This window comes from Taeniopygia guttata, chromosome 22 (genome assembly GCF_048771995.1).
Source record: "Taeniopygia guttata chromosome 22, bTaeGut7.mat, whole genome shotgun sequence".
NCBI classification, from domain to species: domain Eukaryota; kingdom Metazoa; phylum Chordata; class Aves; order Passeriformes; family Estrildidae; genus Taeniopygia; species Taeniopygia guttata.
The window spans coordinates 2,671,937-2,687,705 of NC_133047.1; the positions used below are offsets into that span (position 1 = coordinate 2,671,937).

The window sequence follows — 15,769 nt, forward strand, 5'->3', positions numbered from 1 at the left end:
CAAAGCTGAAGGGCAGCAGGATGGATGTGCTGCATCTTTAACTGGGTGTGCCCAGCCACTTGCTGCAGTCTCTGCTGCAGTGAGGGCTCTGCTGCCTCATTAACCCTCTTCAGTTAATGACAATTGCAGCTGGTGGCACTCTCAGACAGAGAATTTGTCTGCACCTTGATGTGAAACAAAAATTAGCCCAGGAAGGGTGGGAAACTTCTCCCAGCACATCCCCCAGCTCTGCCAACACCCAGCCCAGGGGTCTGTCCCTGAGCCTGTGCTTTAGGGGGTTAAAAGGCACAAAAAGGAGCCAGACAGGGATGCAGAACCCGCAGCATCTCGCCCTGTTTGAGCCTCACACTCACCCAACACCTCTGCAGAATCTGCTGGATGTGGCACTTACACGGAGATCACTGGGCTGCTGAGCTGCCTTTGCATTTTTAACAGTCCCTTAAACTCATCTGATGTGTGGTCATGAAAGGTGCTGGCTTCTAAAAGTCCCGAGAAGCAGCTTGTAGAGGATTAAGACAGAAATTATTTTGACAGTGTGTGTTATGCCTTCAGAACTGGAGGGGCTGGGCTGGGCACCCACTGCTGCTGTGAGGGTTGGGGATCCAAAGCTTTCCATGGGATGCTTTGGGGATCCAAAGCTTTCCATGGGATGTTTTGGGGATCCAAAGCTTTCCATGGAATGCTTTGGGGATCCAAAGCTTTCCCCAGCCTCCCTGAGGGCTCGTTCTCTTTATATAAAAACAGCCATCTGTGGCAGAAATATCACATTAAAATCCTGGGGAATTTGTTTGTTCTAAACTTGATAGACAGTGTTTGCAGATATTTTTAGAGACATTTCCTCAGCACACCTTGCAGTTCCTCGCTGTGCAGACACAAAGTGCCGCTCCCAGAACAATCCCAGTGTCACCAGCTGCACTCGCTGCTCCAAATCTCATCCTTTTTTAATTGAGGTTTTGATCACAAAATGCATCTGAGACTTGATCTTCCTTCTGAGGAGCTGGAGATGCCTTTTTTTTTTTTTTTTAACCTAAATCCGAGAGTGATACTTAACCACAATAAAACTATAATTTCATTGCTGCTTTAATAGCAGCTCACACATTCTCACACATTCATGTCTGGGGCTCATGGGTATGCATGAGCTCCTGCAGGATGTGTGGGATTCAGATCAAACCTCCCAGCTCCTGGCGAGGGCTGATTGCGGGATCAATCCCTGCAATTTGGGGAGAGCAGACATCACCCCTGCCTGCCCCAGAAGGGATTGCTGTACTTTTGGCACTGGGAACGGGAGAAGTTGTTCTGTTCCCACGGATGCTGTGAAAATTCACAATTCTGAAACCCCGTGGAGACTTCAGAGGGGGCTGCAGGAAGCAGAGACACTTCACTGAGGGTTAGACAGCGCTGACATTTCCAGGGGAATGGCAGAGCTGGGATGGGGAGCTCGGGGAGGGGTGGAACAGAGCAAAACGTTCCGGAGCCCAGCGAGCATCAGCATCAGCATCAGCAGAGGAATGCTGCTGATTCATCCGTGCCTTCTCCTCCCTTCCTTCCGACGAGCTCTGGTGCCACCAAGTGCCATTCCCCAGGCAGGAGCCAGCCCTGCCTGCCTGCCTCCTTCCCAGGGAATGCAGGATCTGTGCAGGACCGGAGCTAAAATAACCCCAAAACAGCGCAAAAAATTCTTCAGGTGGACATTTACACCATGGGTGTGGCAAGCACGTTTCATTCCCTCTCAGGATTTTTCATAGAGGTGCACTGAGAGAAATGAAAGAGAAAATAATTTCTATTTCTGCTCCTTGTTTTTCCCATGTGGAATGTGTTTGGAGAATTGTTTACCTGGGGTGAGTGCTTGGTTGGATTCTGGTGAGGATTGTTTGAGCCTGATGGCCAATCCAACCCAATCCAATCCAATCCAACCCAGCCCAACCCAATCCAACCCAACCCAACCCAATCCAATCCAACCCAATCCAACCCAACCCAACCCAACCCAACCCAATCCAACCCAACCCAATCCAATCCAACCCAACCCAATCCAACCCAACCCAATCCAACCCAACCCAACCCAATCCAATCCAATCCAATCCAATCCAATCCAATCCAATCCAATCCAATCCAATCCAATCCAATCCAATCCAATCCAACCCAATCCAATCCAACTCAATCCAACCCAATCTAATCCAATCCAATCCAATCCAATCCAATCCAATCCAATCCAATCCAATCCAATCCAATCCAATCCAATCCAGCCCAATCCAATCCAACCCAACCCAACCCAACCCACCTGGGGCTGGGCTCTCAGAGAGGGTCACGAGTTGTGTCAGAGTTAGAGATAGGGTCAGAGAAGGTAGTATGTAATTTTAGTATCCTCCTTTGATACAGCATATTAATGTATTTGAGCATGGTTATAATAAAGGAATAATTCAGCCTTCTGAATTGAGTCAGACATGGTCATTTCTTCCCATTGGGTTCGCCTGCATTTACAATTCATGGGCCTTAAACCTGATTGCAAATTAGCTGTTAATAAGGGATTTAGCCCCGTTCTCGGCTTAAATGTGGTGACTGAAATGTCAGAAACATCCGCTCAGGAGCTGACCCAGCAGGTGTAGGTCCTGCAGCACAGTTTAGAGCCAAAGAAGTGACAGATGCTTCATTCCTGGGCACATCCTTCTCCCCAGCTAGAGCCAGGGCAGGTTACTCAGCAGAATGTGCAGGGGTGGCCTGAAAGCCAACCTGGGGGTGCTGGGCTGGGTTTTGCATCTGGGGAAAGGGCTGGGAAAAGATCATTTTGAAAAAGATTATTTATTTTAAAAAATATATTTCTTTTCCAGGGAAAGAGCTGGAAAAAGATTATTTTGTTGGCCTCTGAAATCCGAATCGAAACAGAAGAGGAGGGAACTGTGGCAGCTTTAAAGCTCAGATGAGTGAGACAATGGCACATCCTGGGGATGCACTGATCTTATGTAATGTCAGATGTAAGAGTGCCAGCATTGACGTAAACTGGGAGCTGGGACATTTTTAGGTATTCTCTCCTGAGTCTCAAGTGGACTGGCTCTGCCAGCACTCTCTGTGCTGCTTGGCTTTTGTTCTCAGCCACTCAAGGTGATTCAGGCTTGTCCTGCATTCCCTCTGCTGTGCTCTGGGATGGGAATAATGCCTGATCAGAGCTCAGGTAATCCAGAAACTCCTGCTGTTCTTTTCCAGCAGCAGAGCTGTGCTGAACTGCACCATCTCCAGCAGCTGGGTCTTTTTTCAGCCCTTGATTCCTTTAGAACAAAACGTGGAATATTTTATACTGGCTAAGGATGGTGTACTACTACAGCAGTGCTGTTAATAAGACTGGAATGCTTCTATATGAAATTAAACCTATGTTAGCAGACAGCTCTGAGTATTTGCAGCACATCCCTGCTGGAATGGGGACTTCAGTGGAGAATTTCTTCTCACAATGGATTTTCTAATCACTATTTTCACTGACATTTCCAAAATCAGTGAAGTTGGGAAGCAGCCACAGGGCAGAAAAAGCTCTTTGAATTTTCCTTTTCTGCTGTAGAAGAAAGGACAGAGTCCCTCTGTCTTGGCAAAGTGGATCAGGAACCTCCCCAGGAGCTCAGTCTGCTCCTGCAGTGCTGAACAAAACCTTTCCATGTTCACAGGGCTGGGGATCATCAAATGCCAGCTCCACTCTTCTCTGCTCTGCCTCCCTGCCCTGAACCTGTCCATTGATGTGCCTGAGCTGGGGCTCACTGGGAGCTGAATCACAGCCCTGAACTGGCAGAGCTGGGCTGCAGCTGATGGATTTGTGCCTTGTGAGGAACATTCAGGAGCTGGAGAGGGGTCAGAGCAGGCAGAGAGTGAGGCTGACACACAGCAGGTCACTCCTCCACTCTCCTTGGCTCTCCAGCGCACACTTTGGATCAGTAATTAGGGATTGATGGAAGAAATGCAAAGCCAGGGACCTCATAAATTGGGAAAGCTGGACAGGACAGAACACACATCCAATCAATGTGATTAATGCAATGTTCTCCCTTTATTAGTGAGAAGATGGCAGTTTATATACACTTCTATATAGTTTACAGTTTACTCTCATTGGCAAGCCAACATTGTTTGTCTTTGTCTTAAGGTGGCCTAAACCTCACACTATAAACCTGTACTACTTCACACCCAGACAGCCCAGTGCTCCCCATCACACCTTAATACAATTTCTAACTGTGCCACAAACTCTTAATTTCTAACTGTACCACAAACTCTTAATTTCTAACTGTGCCACAAACTCTTAATTTCTAACTGCACCACAAACTCTTAATTTCTAACTGTACCACAAACGCTTAATTTCTAACTGTGCCACAGGCTCGGAGGCCTCACAAGGCCCAGATCTGAGGCCTGGACTGGAGTAGCTCAAATCTCATTCCAGACATAAATCGTGGCCTCTCTCTCTCAGAAATGCTGCAACATAAATGTGTTTACTTTCTCTTAGCACAAAAGGCTCCATCCTTCTCGTGCAGTTTTTTCCCTGTTTCTTAAGTAGTGTGTCTCTAATTCACAGCTGAGCCCTGAGTTAATATTCTGGGCTGAAAGCTCTCATCTCTCCTCTCCTCTCATCTCATCTCACAGGTTCCTGGATCTTTGGGAAAATTAGGCTGCTGTGTTGAGATAACTCTGATTTGGGCTGAGTTACTGGGTCAGGGTATTGATGAGCTGTTCCTCATCCATATCTACACAAAACTCACTAATTAAAATCCCAACAAACAAGAAGATACAGAGAAGGTTTTCCTCACTCACTACAGCGAGTTACAAGTTGCCAGCAAGTAATTCTATTGTCTTTTTCTTGCTGGGTTGATTCCCTGCTCCAGGCAGTGGGTACAGCTCTGAATGCCTGGCAACAGCGAGCTGACATCAGCCCAGCACTCCTGAGCCTCAGGAACTGAGATTTGTCAGGAATTCTCCTTGGCCAGGGCCACATCCAGCCTGGGGCTCATTCCCTGGGATCAGAGAGGTGAGGACAGTGTGCTGGCTCTGCCTGGATGAAGGGCTGGGAACAGCAAGAGCTGCTTCCCTGCAGGAGAAAGTCACTGCTTGTCACACGATGCCACCTTCTGTGCAGGGCAGAGTGGCACAGCCGCTGCTCTCAGCATTCCGTGCAGGACAGAGGTTCCCAGTCCTCCCAGTTCCGCAGGACCTATGGAGTGAGCGGCCACTCACCCAGCTGGCAGTGCCCCCTCCCAGTGCCCCCTCCCAGTGCCCTCCTGGGCTCCCACAGGGACTCAGAACAGGCAATTTTACTAAAAAATCAATAAACATTCGTGTATGACATCCTCGATCCGAAGTGGGGCTGGGATTGTGTCGGAATCTGAGGTATTGATGATTCCAAGATTGTAGAAAGTCTCTGTCTGTCAGCCCTGCTGCCAAAGCAGAAGCCATAATTGGTCTGTGCTGGTTTCAAGGTTGTTTATTCTGTTTATCTCTAACATGTTCTGCTGCCCTGCCGCAGCTCTGTCCTGCAGGGCAGCGTGTGGGGCTCTGCCCTCAGTGGGATGGTACAAACATTAAATACCACAAACTACCTGTGCTGGATTTACAATAACGTGCCAATATCTGTCACCTACGTTGGACAGTGTGTCCCCAGCCTGAACCAACAGAAAAATGCCAACACCACAGTGAAACATGGAGGGCATGAAGAAGGAGAAAAAGGACAAGGCACACCCAATTTCCACCATCTTGTCCCCAATATCATCACCCAGTATCACCCAATATCACCCAGTATCACCCAGTATCACCCAATATCACCCTAGATCACCCAGTATTACCCAGTATTACCCAATACCACCCAGTATTGTCCAATATCATCACCCAGAAACACCCAGTGTTGCCCAGTATCAGCCAATATCATCACCCAGTATCACAGGGTATTACCCAATACCACCCAGTGTCACCCAATATAATCACCCAGTATCACCCAATACTGCCCAGTATCACCCAGTCTCACCCAATAACACCCCATATCACCCAATATCACCCAATATCATCACCCAATATCACCCAATACCGCCCAGTATCACCCAGTATCACTCAATATCACCCAAACTTGGATTTCTGGAATGGAGGAGTTCCCAGGAGAATCCATCCTCTGGAGAATCAAACCTGAATGTGCCAGTACAATTAATTTCCTTTAAATGTAAGGCCTTTTCCCAGCCAGAGAGAACTGATTTCTAGAGGACACTGCAAGCTCTCAAGTCTCTTATCAGCAGCACTGCAAGCAGCAGTATCCTGGAAAAGAGATTACTGTGTTGCTTTTGTTTCTCAGTTTTGTTTCTCTGTATTGGGAATATGTCTCTTTTCACTTTCTCAATGGGACAAAAGGGAAATAAAGTTAAATGAAAAAAAAAAATTAGAAAGATAAAACTCATAAAAAGAGCCAGCATTGGATGAATGGAGAAATTCTTAGGGCTCTGAATGTATCATTGATGTGCTCATTTACTCCTATGCAAATGCAGCTGAGTCATAAAAGCAGACAGACTTTATTTTTTTAATTCTAAAATGTGCTTCTGCTTTTTTTCAGAGCATTTCTTCTAAAGATCTCTAAGCTGCTTATGCAAATAAATCAAACCCTGCAAGCAAATGGAGAATTTGTGTTTAGAGAGGATGCAAAGAAGATGCTGCCCTTAAGTTGTAAATTAATACTTCTGAAGAGTTGCACAGAACCACTCATTATTTGCAGCAAAATCAAGCCCATCTGCGCTTTGCAGCTCCATCCTAAATGGAGATCAATCTGAGCCATAAAATCTGGATTTTTTGTGGTTTTTTTGGTCCTTTATTATCTGTGATGAGATCTAGAATCACTTGAGCTTACCAGCTCTAATATCTGGGTTTCATTTTTCTTTTTATTAGCATTGATTTGTTACTGAAGCAATAATTAAATATGACAGCAGAGATAAAGAAGCAGCAAATCCTGGGAGAGCACTCAGATCCTTCCTTGCTTTGCTTTCTGCAGATAAATCGAAAATTCCCATCCCAACCCAAAAGTCGCTGACTTTTTGTGAGAAGCAACTCGTAAACCAAGGCTGAACAATCATTTTTGGGCACAAAATGCATCTGAATTCCTTAGGAAAAACACTTTACTCCTGCATGGGATGGGAGAGGAACTTGTGGGGTGCGTGGCAGGGGTGGCACTGGATGATCTTTAAGGTCCCTTCCAGCTCCATGATCCCAAACACATTTCCAGTTTAAACAGAGGATTTTGCCTCTCTGCTCTCCTGACTGCCAAAATCAGAGGCTTCATTTTATAGCAACACTTTTCACATAAACCTCCCAGGAGGATGGGAGAAAAAAAAATAAAATAAAATATTACTGCTTTTAAAAAAGGCACTCATTGATTGCCATCTGCTGAAGACACGTCCCAAGAATTATTGGGAGCTCATTTCCAGCCTTGGAAATGTTGATTAAATCTGACCACACCACCCCCCTGCTGAGGACACTTTCGGGAACAAGGCATTAAAGATGTAAGAGCTGCATTAAATATAAAATAATCAATATCCAGGATGGACGCCGCAGAGGGCTCCTCCTAACAGGCACTTCGGAATTAGCCAGGGGTTATTAATGAAAATCCTGCCAGAACTTCCTCCTTTTAATCTTCCCCATGATCTGGGGAGGGAGGGAGGGAGGGAGGAGCAGAATTACTGGCACAGAAAGGAAAATGTCAATTCAGAGTCTGGAATTCTCGTTCCAGACTCTGAATTCAGAGTGAATTCAGAATGAATGAATCCAGCTGCACCCCTGGATTTAGGGCAGTTCTGTAGCCCCGACTCTGTTGAGGGTACAGAGGTGCAGGAATAAGGGGGGAACTGGGAAAACTCCATCTGAATTCACACTGGTGTAAATAAGCAGAGTTTCTGCCTAAGATGCCAAAATCTCACTGAATTTTTATCTTATTAGCCCAAACAAACATCACTCCTGATCAGCTCAGCTCCTCAAGTGTTGGCAAAACACCCTTTTGCTCTTAGTGCTAAACCCAAACCCACTCCAGCTCTCCTGGCTGTGCAATAATTAGGAATTCTCTCATCTTTTCCTTTATTCTTTAGCCTTTTTTCCCCAGTGAAATTCCTCCCACAGGCTGGTGAGAAAGGCCACAATAGCAGAGTTTATTCTTCCATCAAGAAACAAACTGAGCTCTGTCCCTATGGCTCTGATTATAAACCCATTTAATTTCCACGGTAAATGGGAACAGTAGGACAGAAGAAGCCCCACAGAACCTCAGCACTGAAATTCAGTATTTTATCAGCAATACCTTCCTACAAAACATTTATTTCCCCAGGAATTACTAAGGTAGAGAGCACAGGGAGCCTAGGTTGATGATTCTCAGAGTCATAAACCTCATCTTGCCCTGGGGACACGTCTGCTGTGTTCCAAAGCCAGCAGAACTCCCTGCTCCCTTTGCTTCTGCACAGCTCCAAACCATTCATGGAGCTGCTCTGTGGCATTACCTACACAGAAAAAAAAATATTACCTAATGGGTGAATGTGAGATTTTTAATATGGTTGGAAACAAGAGGCCAAACCCAAGCCTGTGACCTTTTAGTTCTCTAGAAATCGTGAGCTGGAGGGAGGAACAGAGGGAAGGGGAAGGGAAGATGTGGCAGAGGTTTTTTATTACAAAATGTTTGTCTCCAAATATTTTGTAATAAAAGCTGGGAGTACTAAAAGTCCATATCTGCTCAGTTTTTTCGCTCTTTTATTTCCGAGAAATACTCACAACTTCCAGCCCAAGAGTTTTGATGGTGAGATTTTACCCAAGGCCACTGACTTGAAAAACCCACCATCAAACTCTCAGCAGGACCTGCAGCACAACCTTTGCTGACCTATTTATGGGCTGCTTGAAAGGAAGATACAACAATTCTGCTGTAGGGAAGTGTCTTGGCATCACTGCTTCAAATGTATCAGTGAGGTGGAATTCATGTTGACAGTAAAAGGGTTTTTAAATCATAGGGATTTAGGGTTAAAATTAAAAATAAGATTAGTAGGCCCTGAAAAAAAATAAATAGCCAAGGTACATGAAGGCCTTGTACCTTGCTGGAACTGCACCTGTGTAGCTGGTACATGATAAATGATATAATTGTTAGATGTGATGATTGTTTAGTAATTAAATATAATTACTGTTTAATCATAAGAATAATCATGAGAAACTATGGTCAGGGGCCTAAGAAATATTACGAGAAACTCATGTCAATGTGTACAATAGAACAATATAAGTTTAATAATTAATATGTAAGTTACAGAAGGATAGAATATAAAATTCTATAGCCAGTGGGACAGGCTGAGGTTGGGTTTGGTGTTTTTTTCCCAATCTTAGAGGACTTTTCCAACCTTGGAGGACTTTCCCAACCCCAGTGATTCCATGGCAGGGTCTCTGCAGCTGCTGGGTTTGAGCTGGGAGTGCTGGGCAGTTACAAATCGGCTCTGGCACACACTATAAACCCAAACCTGAATGGCTCCTGGGGAATTCACTGTTCCTGGATTCCTTTCAGCAGGAACCTGAGGCACTTTTGAACTCCTACAAGGCACTTTTCAGCATCATTAAGCACCTAAGCACCTTTAAAGATCTGTCCCCAGGAAATCTCCTGTCCAAATCCTGCGACTTTGGTAGTTTTACACAAAAGCAACAACTTTTTCAGGAGCACAAATCCTGTTTCCAGCAGAGGAACAGGCAGAGAACAGTGTAACCCACAGCAGCTCATGCATTGCTGCAAGGTTTCTGTCTCCAGCAAACCCAGTTCAGTGTGTTTCACCTGATGGAAAGAAGTAATTTCTTTACTGGATAAAACAACAATTTTTCCCTCCCCTGTCCAGCTGCAGATGGGAACAAGTTTGTCACACCTTGGCCCCATCAGAGCTGGGTTCTGGTGCCTGTAAATTCAGTTTAATTAATGAACTCTGCCCTTCCTCAAAGCAAGGCTGGAGCCAGGGGAATGGGTGGCAGGTAAAGAGTGGTTTTGCTGAAAAAATATTTAGAAATACGCTGACACCTCAACAGAACACAAAATGAACTGCCAAGAGGGTAATGCAAACCAAGGGACAAAATCAACACTAGCAGACAACTGGGTAACAAAATGTGCAGTGGAATATTCAGACAGAATATATCTGGGCAATGGGATTGTCAGACAACTCCTTAAACATTGTTCCATGATCAAACATGTTCAGGCAGATGGATAAACCCACTGCTTTCCTCCTTTTTGTGGGGTATTTGCATATTTAATTATCCACCATCCTCTGCTGCTTTTTCTGTATGGTTTCTGCTGGGGACTGAAAATCAAGAGTTCAGTTCTTATCAGACCTGATCATTCATCTTCCAGAGGGAATGACTTATTACATTAATGAACAGATGGCTTTTGTTGTAGCAGTTTTTTCGTTGGCTTCATTATTTTTTTCTCCAGTTTCCACGTCCTTTCTGTTGCTAAACTATAACCTGGTTTATTCAAGGGCCCTCTTTGCTGTTTGTACATGCACAAAGCCTGACTTGAGAGGATCCAGACTGATCCAGGAGAGTTCTTAAACATGATCCCAGGAAAAAAACATCAGGTTTTTGGTTTTTTTTTTAGCTGTAGTAGCACTTTAACTGCTGTAGTTCTGATTTGGACACAGGAGGGCACCAGAATTCCATGCCTTAAACTTCAGTTGTGCCACAAAAAAAAAATAAAAAAGAAAAAAAAAAAAAGATTTCAGAAAAATCTGCAATAACAGGATAACAGGGCTTCTTTTTAATGATTTTAACTTCACATTTAGAAGCTTAGAGGCATTTAGAAATGTAGAGAAAGGTTCTCCTTTTGCAGCCTGATCGTTTGCAAATGTGCTGCTCTTTCAGCTATAAGGACCCAGGAGTAACATGACTTTTTTAGAGCACTAAAAATGTGGGTGAACCTCAGTCACCCAAATTCTCCCCAGCTCTGATCTGTCCCACAACCTCAGAATCGGGGGTTTGATGTGGCTGAGAGTTAATTTCTGCTGCAGCCTCAATTAGAATTTAATTTTATTTAATTTATTCTGCTTGGGGCAGAGAAGAACAGGCTCCCCATCAATGGCCCTGTGAGGCAAGAGAGAAAATGAGAAGGAAAACACGGATTTGGTGATAAAAAAAATGAAATAAAAGACTTTCTGAAATAACTCCACCTTTCAGGGAGAGCTGAGCTCGCTCCCTGACATTTGCACATCCTGATCCCTGATGGAGCATTCCCCAAGTTCCCCACTTGGGTAAAAGCAGCACTCCAGTTGCTACTTGCCTGCCTTTCATGCTTTGCTCTGGTTTTCATTTGCTGCCAAGAATTTGTTTCACCTGGGCTGGAAAAACACTGGCACAGCTCAGGCAGCTTATCTAAAAATCAGGGATCTGGTAGGAAAATCAGGGTCTGGGCTGTCAGTTCCACTCCTGAGCTGAGAATTGGCAGCCAGAATTCAGGAGGCCTTGAAAAAGAGTCGGTGTCTCCATGAAAACTTTTCTTCTTTAATGATCTGGCCCCAGATCTCAGCAGGTTCCTTGGTCCCCCTCCTGTCCCCTACAGGACACCTCTCATGGAGCTGATTCTCCTCTTTTTTTTTTGCAGAAATCAATGCCCAGGCCAAGTAAAATAAAAGAAATAAAGCAATAAAACTGCTTTTCTAAGGAAAGAAACAGCTGGTTGTGTTCTGCTGAGGAAAAACATTTTAACTGATTTTGGGTGTTAGCACACAGAGGGCACCTTGAATTTCAGCAAGGAATATTTCATTCCAAGCATTGAAACTTTTACAAGATTTAACCATCAGCCCTGGAGGGTGATGGACGGAGCATTCCCAGGATGGAAGGGAACACAGAGTGATCCAAAAACCCCATTCTCCTCTGCTTCTCTTGTTGCCATACGCTGCAAAAAAAGGCCACAGAAAAGCCACATCCCAATCACAGCAGGGAATATTTTGAAATCCAGGTAGTCCAAAATCAGACCTAGAAAATCATGGTTAATTGTTTTGCCATCCCAGTGACACTGCTCTTCACGTGAAGGCCTCAAAGCCCTTTGCAATATTAAGTTTCCATTTATAAAGCCTGGGTGAATCTTTCAGGATTTGCCAAACCCATAAATATTTTCTGCTCACACAGCTGGGACCAGGAGGGGCCTTGGCAGGGCGTGTGCTCTCTGTGAGCCCCCAGCTCCAGGGAAACACACCCTGGCACCCCTCAACCTTTAACCAGAGGAGCTGCAGCTTTTTCTGCATGAGAACCAGGATTTCATGTGCCAGAACAAGGTCTGAGCGAGGCTGGCTGCGCCGAGTCGGTGTTTTATAAATAACAAATCAGTCAAGCAGCTCCAGCTTGCAAATCTTGTCTCCTTTTCCTTCTGTCCCTCCCTGCCACGCTCTGAGCTGAGGCCTCAGGTGCTGCTGGAGTTCTCAGGAGCACCTTGAACCCCTGGGCTGCATGTCCAGGGAGCAGCTCCAGGAGCAGCCCTTGGGCAAAACCCAGACATCATTTCAGGGCAGGGTTATGAATTTTCTGTAAAAAGGGTTATTATGAATTTTCTGTAAATCCATTTCCCCCATCTGGCTGCCTGCTGTGAGCGGGGTGGGACAGGACAGCACATCCTGGGTGAGTAGAGGCTCAGATCAGCAGCACTATGACAAAAACCAGGGCACTGTGCAGAGGGGCTGTGCCTAAGGGTGACAGCGAGTGTCCTGCCTGCAGCTTTTGGCTTTTATTTGGGTTTATTTGCTGATAATTAATACTTAGTTATGCTGCTCTGCCCTTTACAGGCGCCAGTGAAGAGGAAGGAAAACTGAACTTACTGGAAACACAGGTGAGAGAAGAGGGAGTATGGAAAACTCCTCCTGAACACCTCAGGAAACACAGGTGAGAGAGGAGGGAGTATGGAAAACTCCTCCTGAACACGCCAGGAAACACAGGTGAGAGAGGAGGGAGTATGGAAAACTCCTCCTGAACACGCCAGGCTGGAATCACAGAGCTCCCAAGTGATCTGCCCAGGGCATCCTGAGAGATGGGCAATAACTCTGACCTGCTGCCTCTCACCTGCAGTGTGAAATAATCAAAAATGTGATGATCTCTCCAGATCTTCATGCTTTAATGCAGTTAAAGAAGTGTTAAAATATTCTGAACGATCACTGTTCTCTCTCATGAGAGACAGCGGTGTCCTGTCCATGGCAGGGGGCTGGAAGGAGGTATGATTAAAGTCCCCTCCAGCCCCACTGTTCCATGATTCCGTGGGCTCCACGGGCACGAATACAGAACATATCCAGTTATTACAGCCCCAGAGAGATGGGAAGAACCTGGCTCTCCTCAGTTTGGCCCCAAGGCTGGGTGAACAATGTGATTTAACATCTCTTTAGGTGTTACTGAGCACCCCTGTCCCAGGACCTTTGCCAGCCTAGCTCTGGCCCTGCAGGACCCAGCTCATGCTCAGCTGGTCCTGGTGTCCCCAGCCCGAGGTGCTTCACCTCCAAGGCCTCTCTGGAGTGGCAGCTCCTGGCCCTGGAGTGGAGCTTTGCGTCACTGAGTGCCCAGTCAATCTCTAGAACATCGAGTCTCCTGTCAAGTGTGGCCCTGTGACATTTCCCAGATGCCTGGAGTGCTTTTCCAGTCACCTCGTTGTTTTCTTAGCTATTAATGAGTTACCTCGAGCAGCGCAGCGGCCTTGGAGCAGCCTGGGCTGGGGAAGGGTTGGGGTGACACGGGCACCAAGGTCCCTTCCAACCCAAACCATGATCCTGTCGAATCACAGAATATCCTGAGCTGGAGGGGACCCACTGGGATCACTGATCCATCCCCAGGCTGTGCACAGACCCCCCAAATCCCACCCTGGGCATCCCTGGAGTGGTGTCCAAACTCTCCTGGAGCTCTGGCAGCCTCGGGGCCGTATCCATTCCCTGGGGAGGCTGGGCAGTGCCAGCACCTCTGGGGAAGAGCCTTTCCCCGATCCCCAACCTTTCCTTGATCCCCAACCTTTTGTTGATCCTGCACCTTTCCCTGATCCCTAACCCTTCCCTGATCCCCAAACCTCCCCCGATCCCCAACCTTTCCTTGATTGCTAACTTTTCCTTGATCCCCAAACCTTCCCTGATCCCAAACCTTTCCCCGATCCCCAACCTTTCGTTGATTCCCAACTTTTCCTCGATCCCCAACCCTTCCCTGATCCCCAACCCTTCCCTGATCCCCAACCTTTCCCTGATCCCCAACCTTTCCCTGACTCCCACGCTCTGCTGGCACTGAACCCCCTCATTTTCAGTGACCTCGGGGCCATTCCTGCGCGCTCCCACCCCAAACCCTTTAAGCAGCAATACCCAAACCCGGACCCGGCTTTAAGCAGCAATACCGAAACCCGGACCCGGCTCCGTCCCGAGCGCTGCCCCGCGGGCTCCGGCCGTGCCCCGCTCCCGGGCGGGGCCGTGCGGGGCAGGTGAGCCGGGGGCGGGGAGAGCCGCCTCCTTCTCTTCTTCCTCCTCCTCCTCCTCCTCCTCTTCTTCCTACTCCTCCTCCTCCTCCTTCTCTTCCTCCTCCTCCTCCTCCTCTTCCTTCTCTTCTTCCTCCTCCTCCTCCTCCTCCTCCTCCTCCTTCTCTTCCTCCTCCTCCTCCTTCTCTTCTTCCTCCTCCTACTCCTCCTTCTCTTCCTCCTCCTCCTTCTCTTCTTCTTCCTCCTCCTCCTCCTCCTCCTTCTTCTCTTCTTCCTCCTCCTCCTCCTCCTCCTCCTCCTCCTCCTCCTGCCGGGCTCTCCCCTCCCTCTCCTGCGCTCGGCGCGCCGGGGGAGGCTGCGGAGTTGGGCGTGTGCCGGGGAGTTTTCGGAGCGCGTTCGGGACCGAATTGGGAAGTTTTTGGAGCGTGTTCGGGACCGAATTGGGGAGTTTTCGGAGCGTGGAATTGGGGAGTTTTTGGAGCGTGTTCGGGACCGAATTGGGGCGTTTTTGGAGCGTGGAATTGGGGAGTTTTCGGAGCGGAGCATGGCTGAGCAGCCCGGAGCGCCCGGCCCGCGGCTGCAGCGCGGGGCTGCGGCGGGCGAGGCGCGGCGCTGAGCGAACCCCCGGGACCCCCCGAACCCCCGGGACCCCCCGAACCCCCCGAACCCCCGGGACCCCCGAACCCGCCGGCATGGCCCGCTGGATCCCCACCAAGCGCGAGAAGTACGGGGTCGGTGAGTGAGTGCCAGCCGGGATGCCCCGGACCTGTGTGCCCCTTCCCATCCTTTCCCCTCTTTTCCATGCCTTCCCTCTGTCCCTTTTCTCCAACTCCATCCCATTCCCTTCTCGTCTGGCCCATCCCTTTCCCTCATTTTCCTTCTCTCCCTTCCTCTCTTTGCTCCCTTCCCGCTCCGGGCATCCCTCTCCCGTTCCCGGTCTGCCGCTCCCGGAATTTCGGGGTGCATGGAGCCGGGGCTGCGTGTCCGCCGCTCTTCTCCAGGAACCCCTCAAAGTTCAGGGCTGACTTTTATCGTTTTGCCACTCCAGCATGTTTTACACTGAAAAAAAAAAAAAATCTAACGCAGCAGAAAAAAAGTTTGCCTTCTGGTGTGGTGTGCCTGGAAGGAGATGTGGTTGGAAAAGGATAAAGAGAGTGTAATGGGCAAATTGAGGGCTCTGGGTGACGTCTTTGCCAGGGGCTGGAAATCTTGATTTAGGGTGAGGGATAGGGAAAGTTTGACTGGAATTCTCCCAGGCCAGGCTGGACGGGGCTTGGAGCAGCCTGGGATAGTGGAAGGTGCCCCTGCCCATGGCAGAAATGAAACATGGAGAATCATTCCATAATTCTCTGATTGACA

The 15,769-nt window shown here is 47.7% G+C and overlaps 1 protein-coding gene across 2 annotated transcripts in view; it reads left to right on the forward strand.

The window, feature by feature from the left end:
• The first annotated feature begins 14,678 nt into the window (after positions 1 to 14,678).
• Positions 14,679 to 15,769, forward strand: part of DOCK5 (dedicator of cytokinesis 5) — a 77,519-nt gene continuing 76,428 nt past the window's right edge. For both annotated transcript variants that reach the window (XM_030289676.4, XM_030289677.4), the window contains exon 1: positions 14,679 to 15,145. In XM_030289676.4, the coding sequence (XP_030145536.4) occupies positions 15,103 to 15,145 (43 nt within the window). In that variant the 5' untranslated portion in view covers positions 14,679 to 15,102. The remainder of the gene's footprint in view (positions 15,146 to 15,769) is intronic.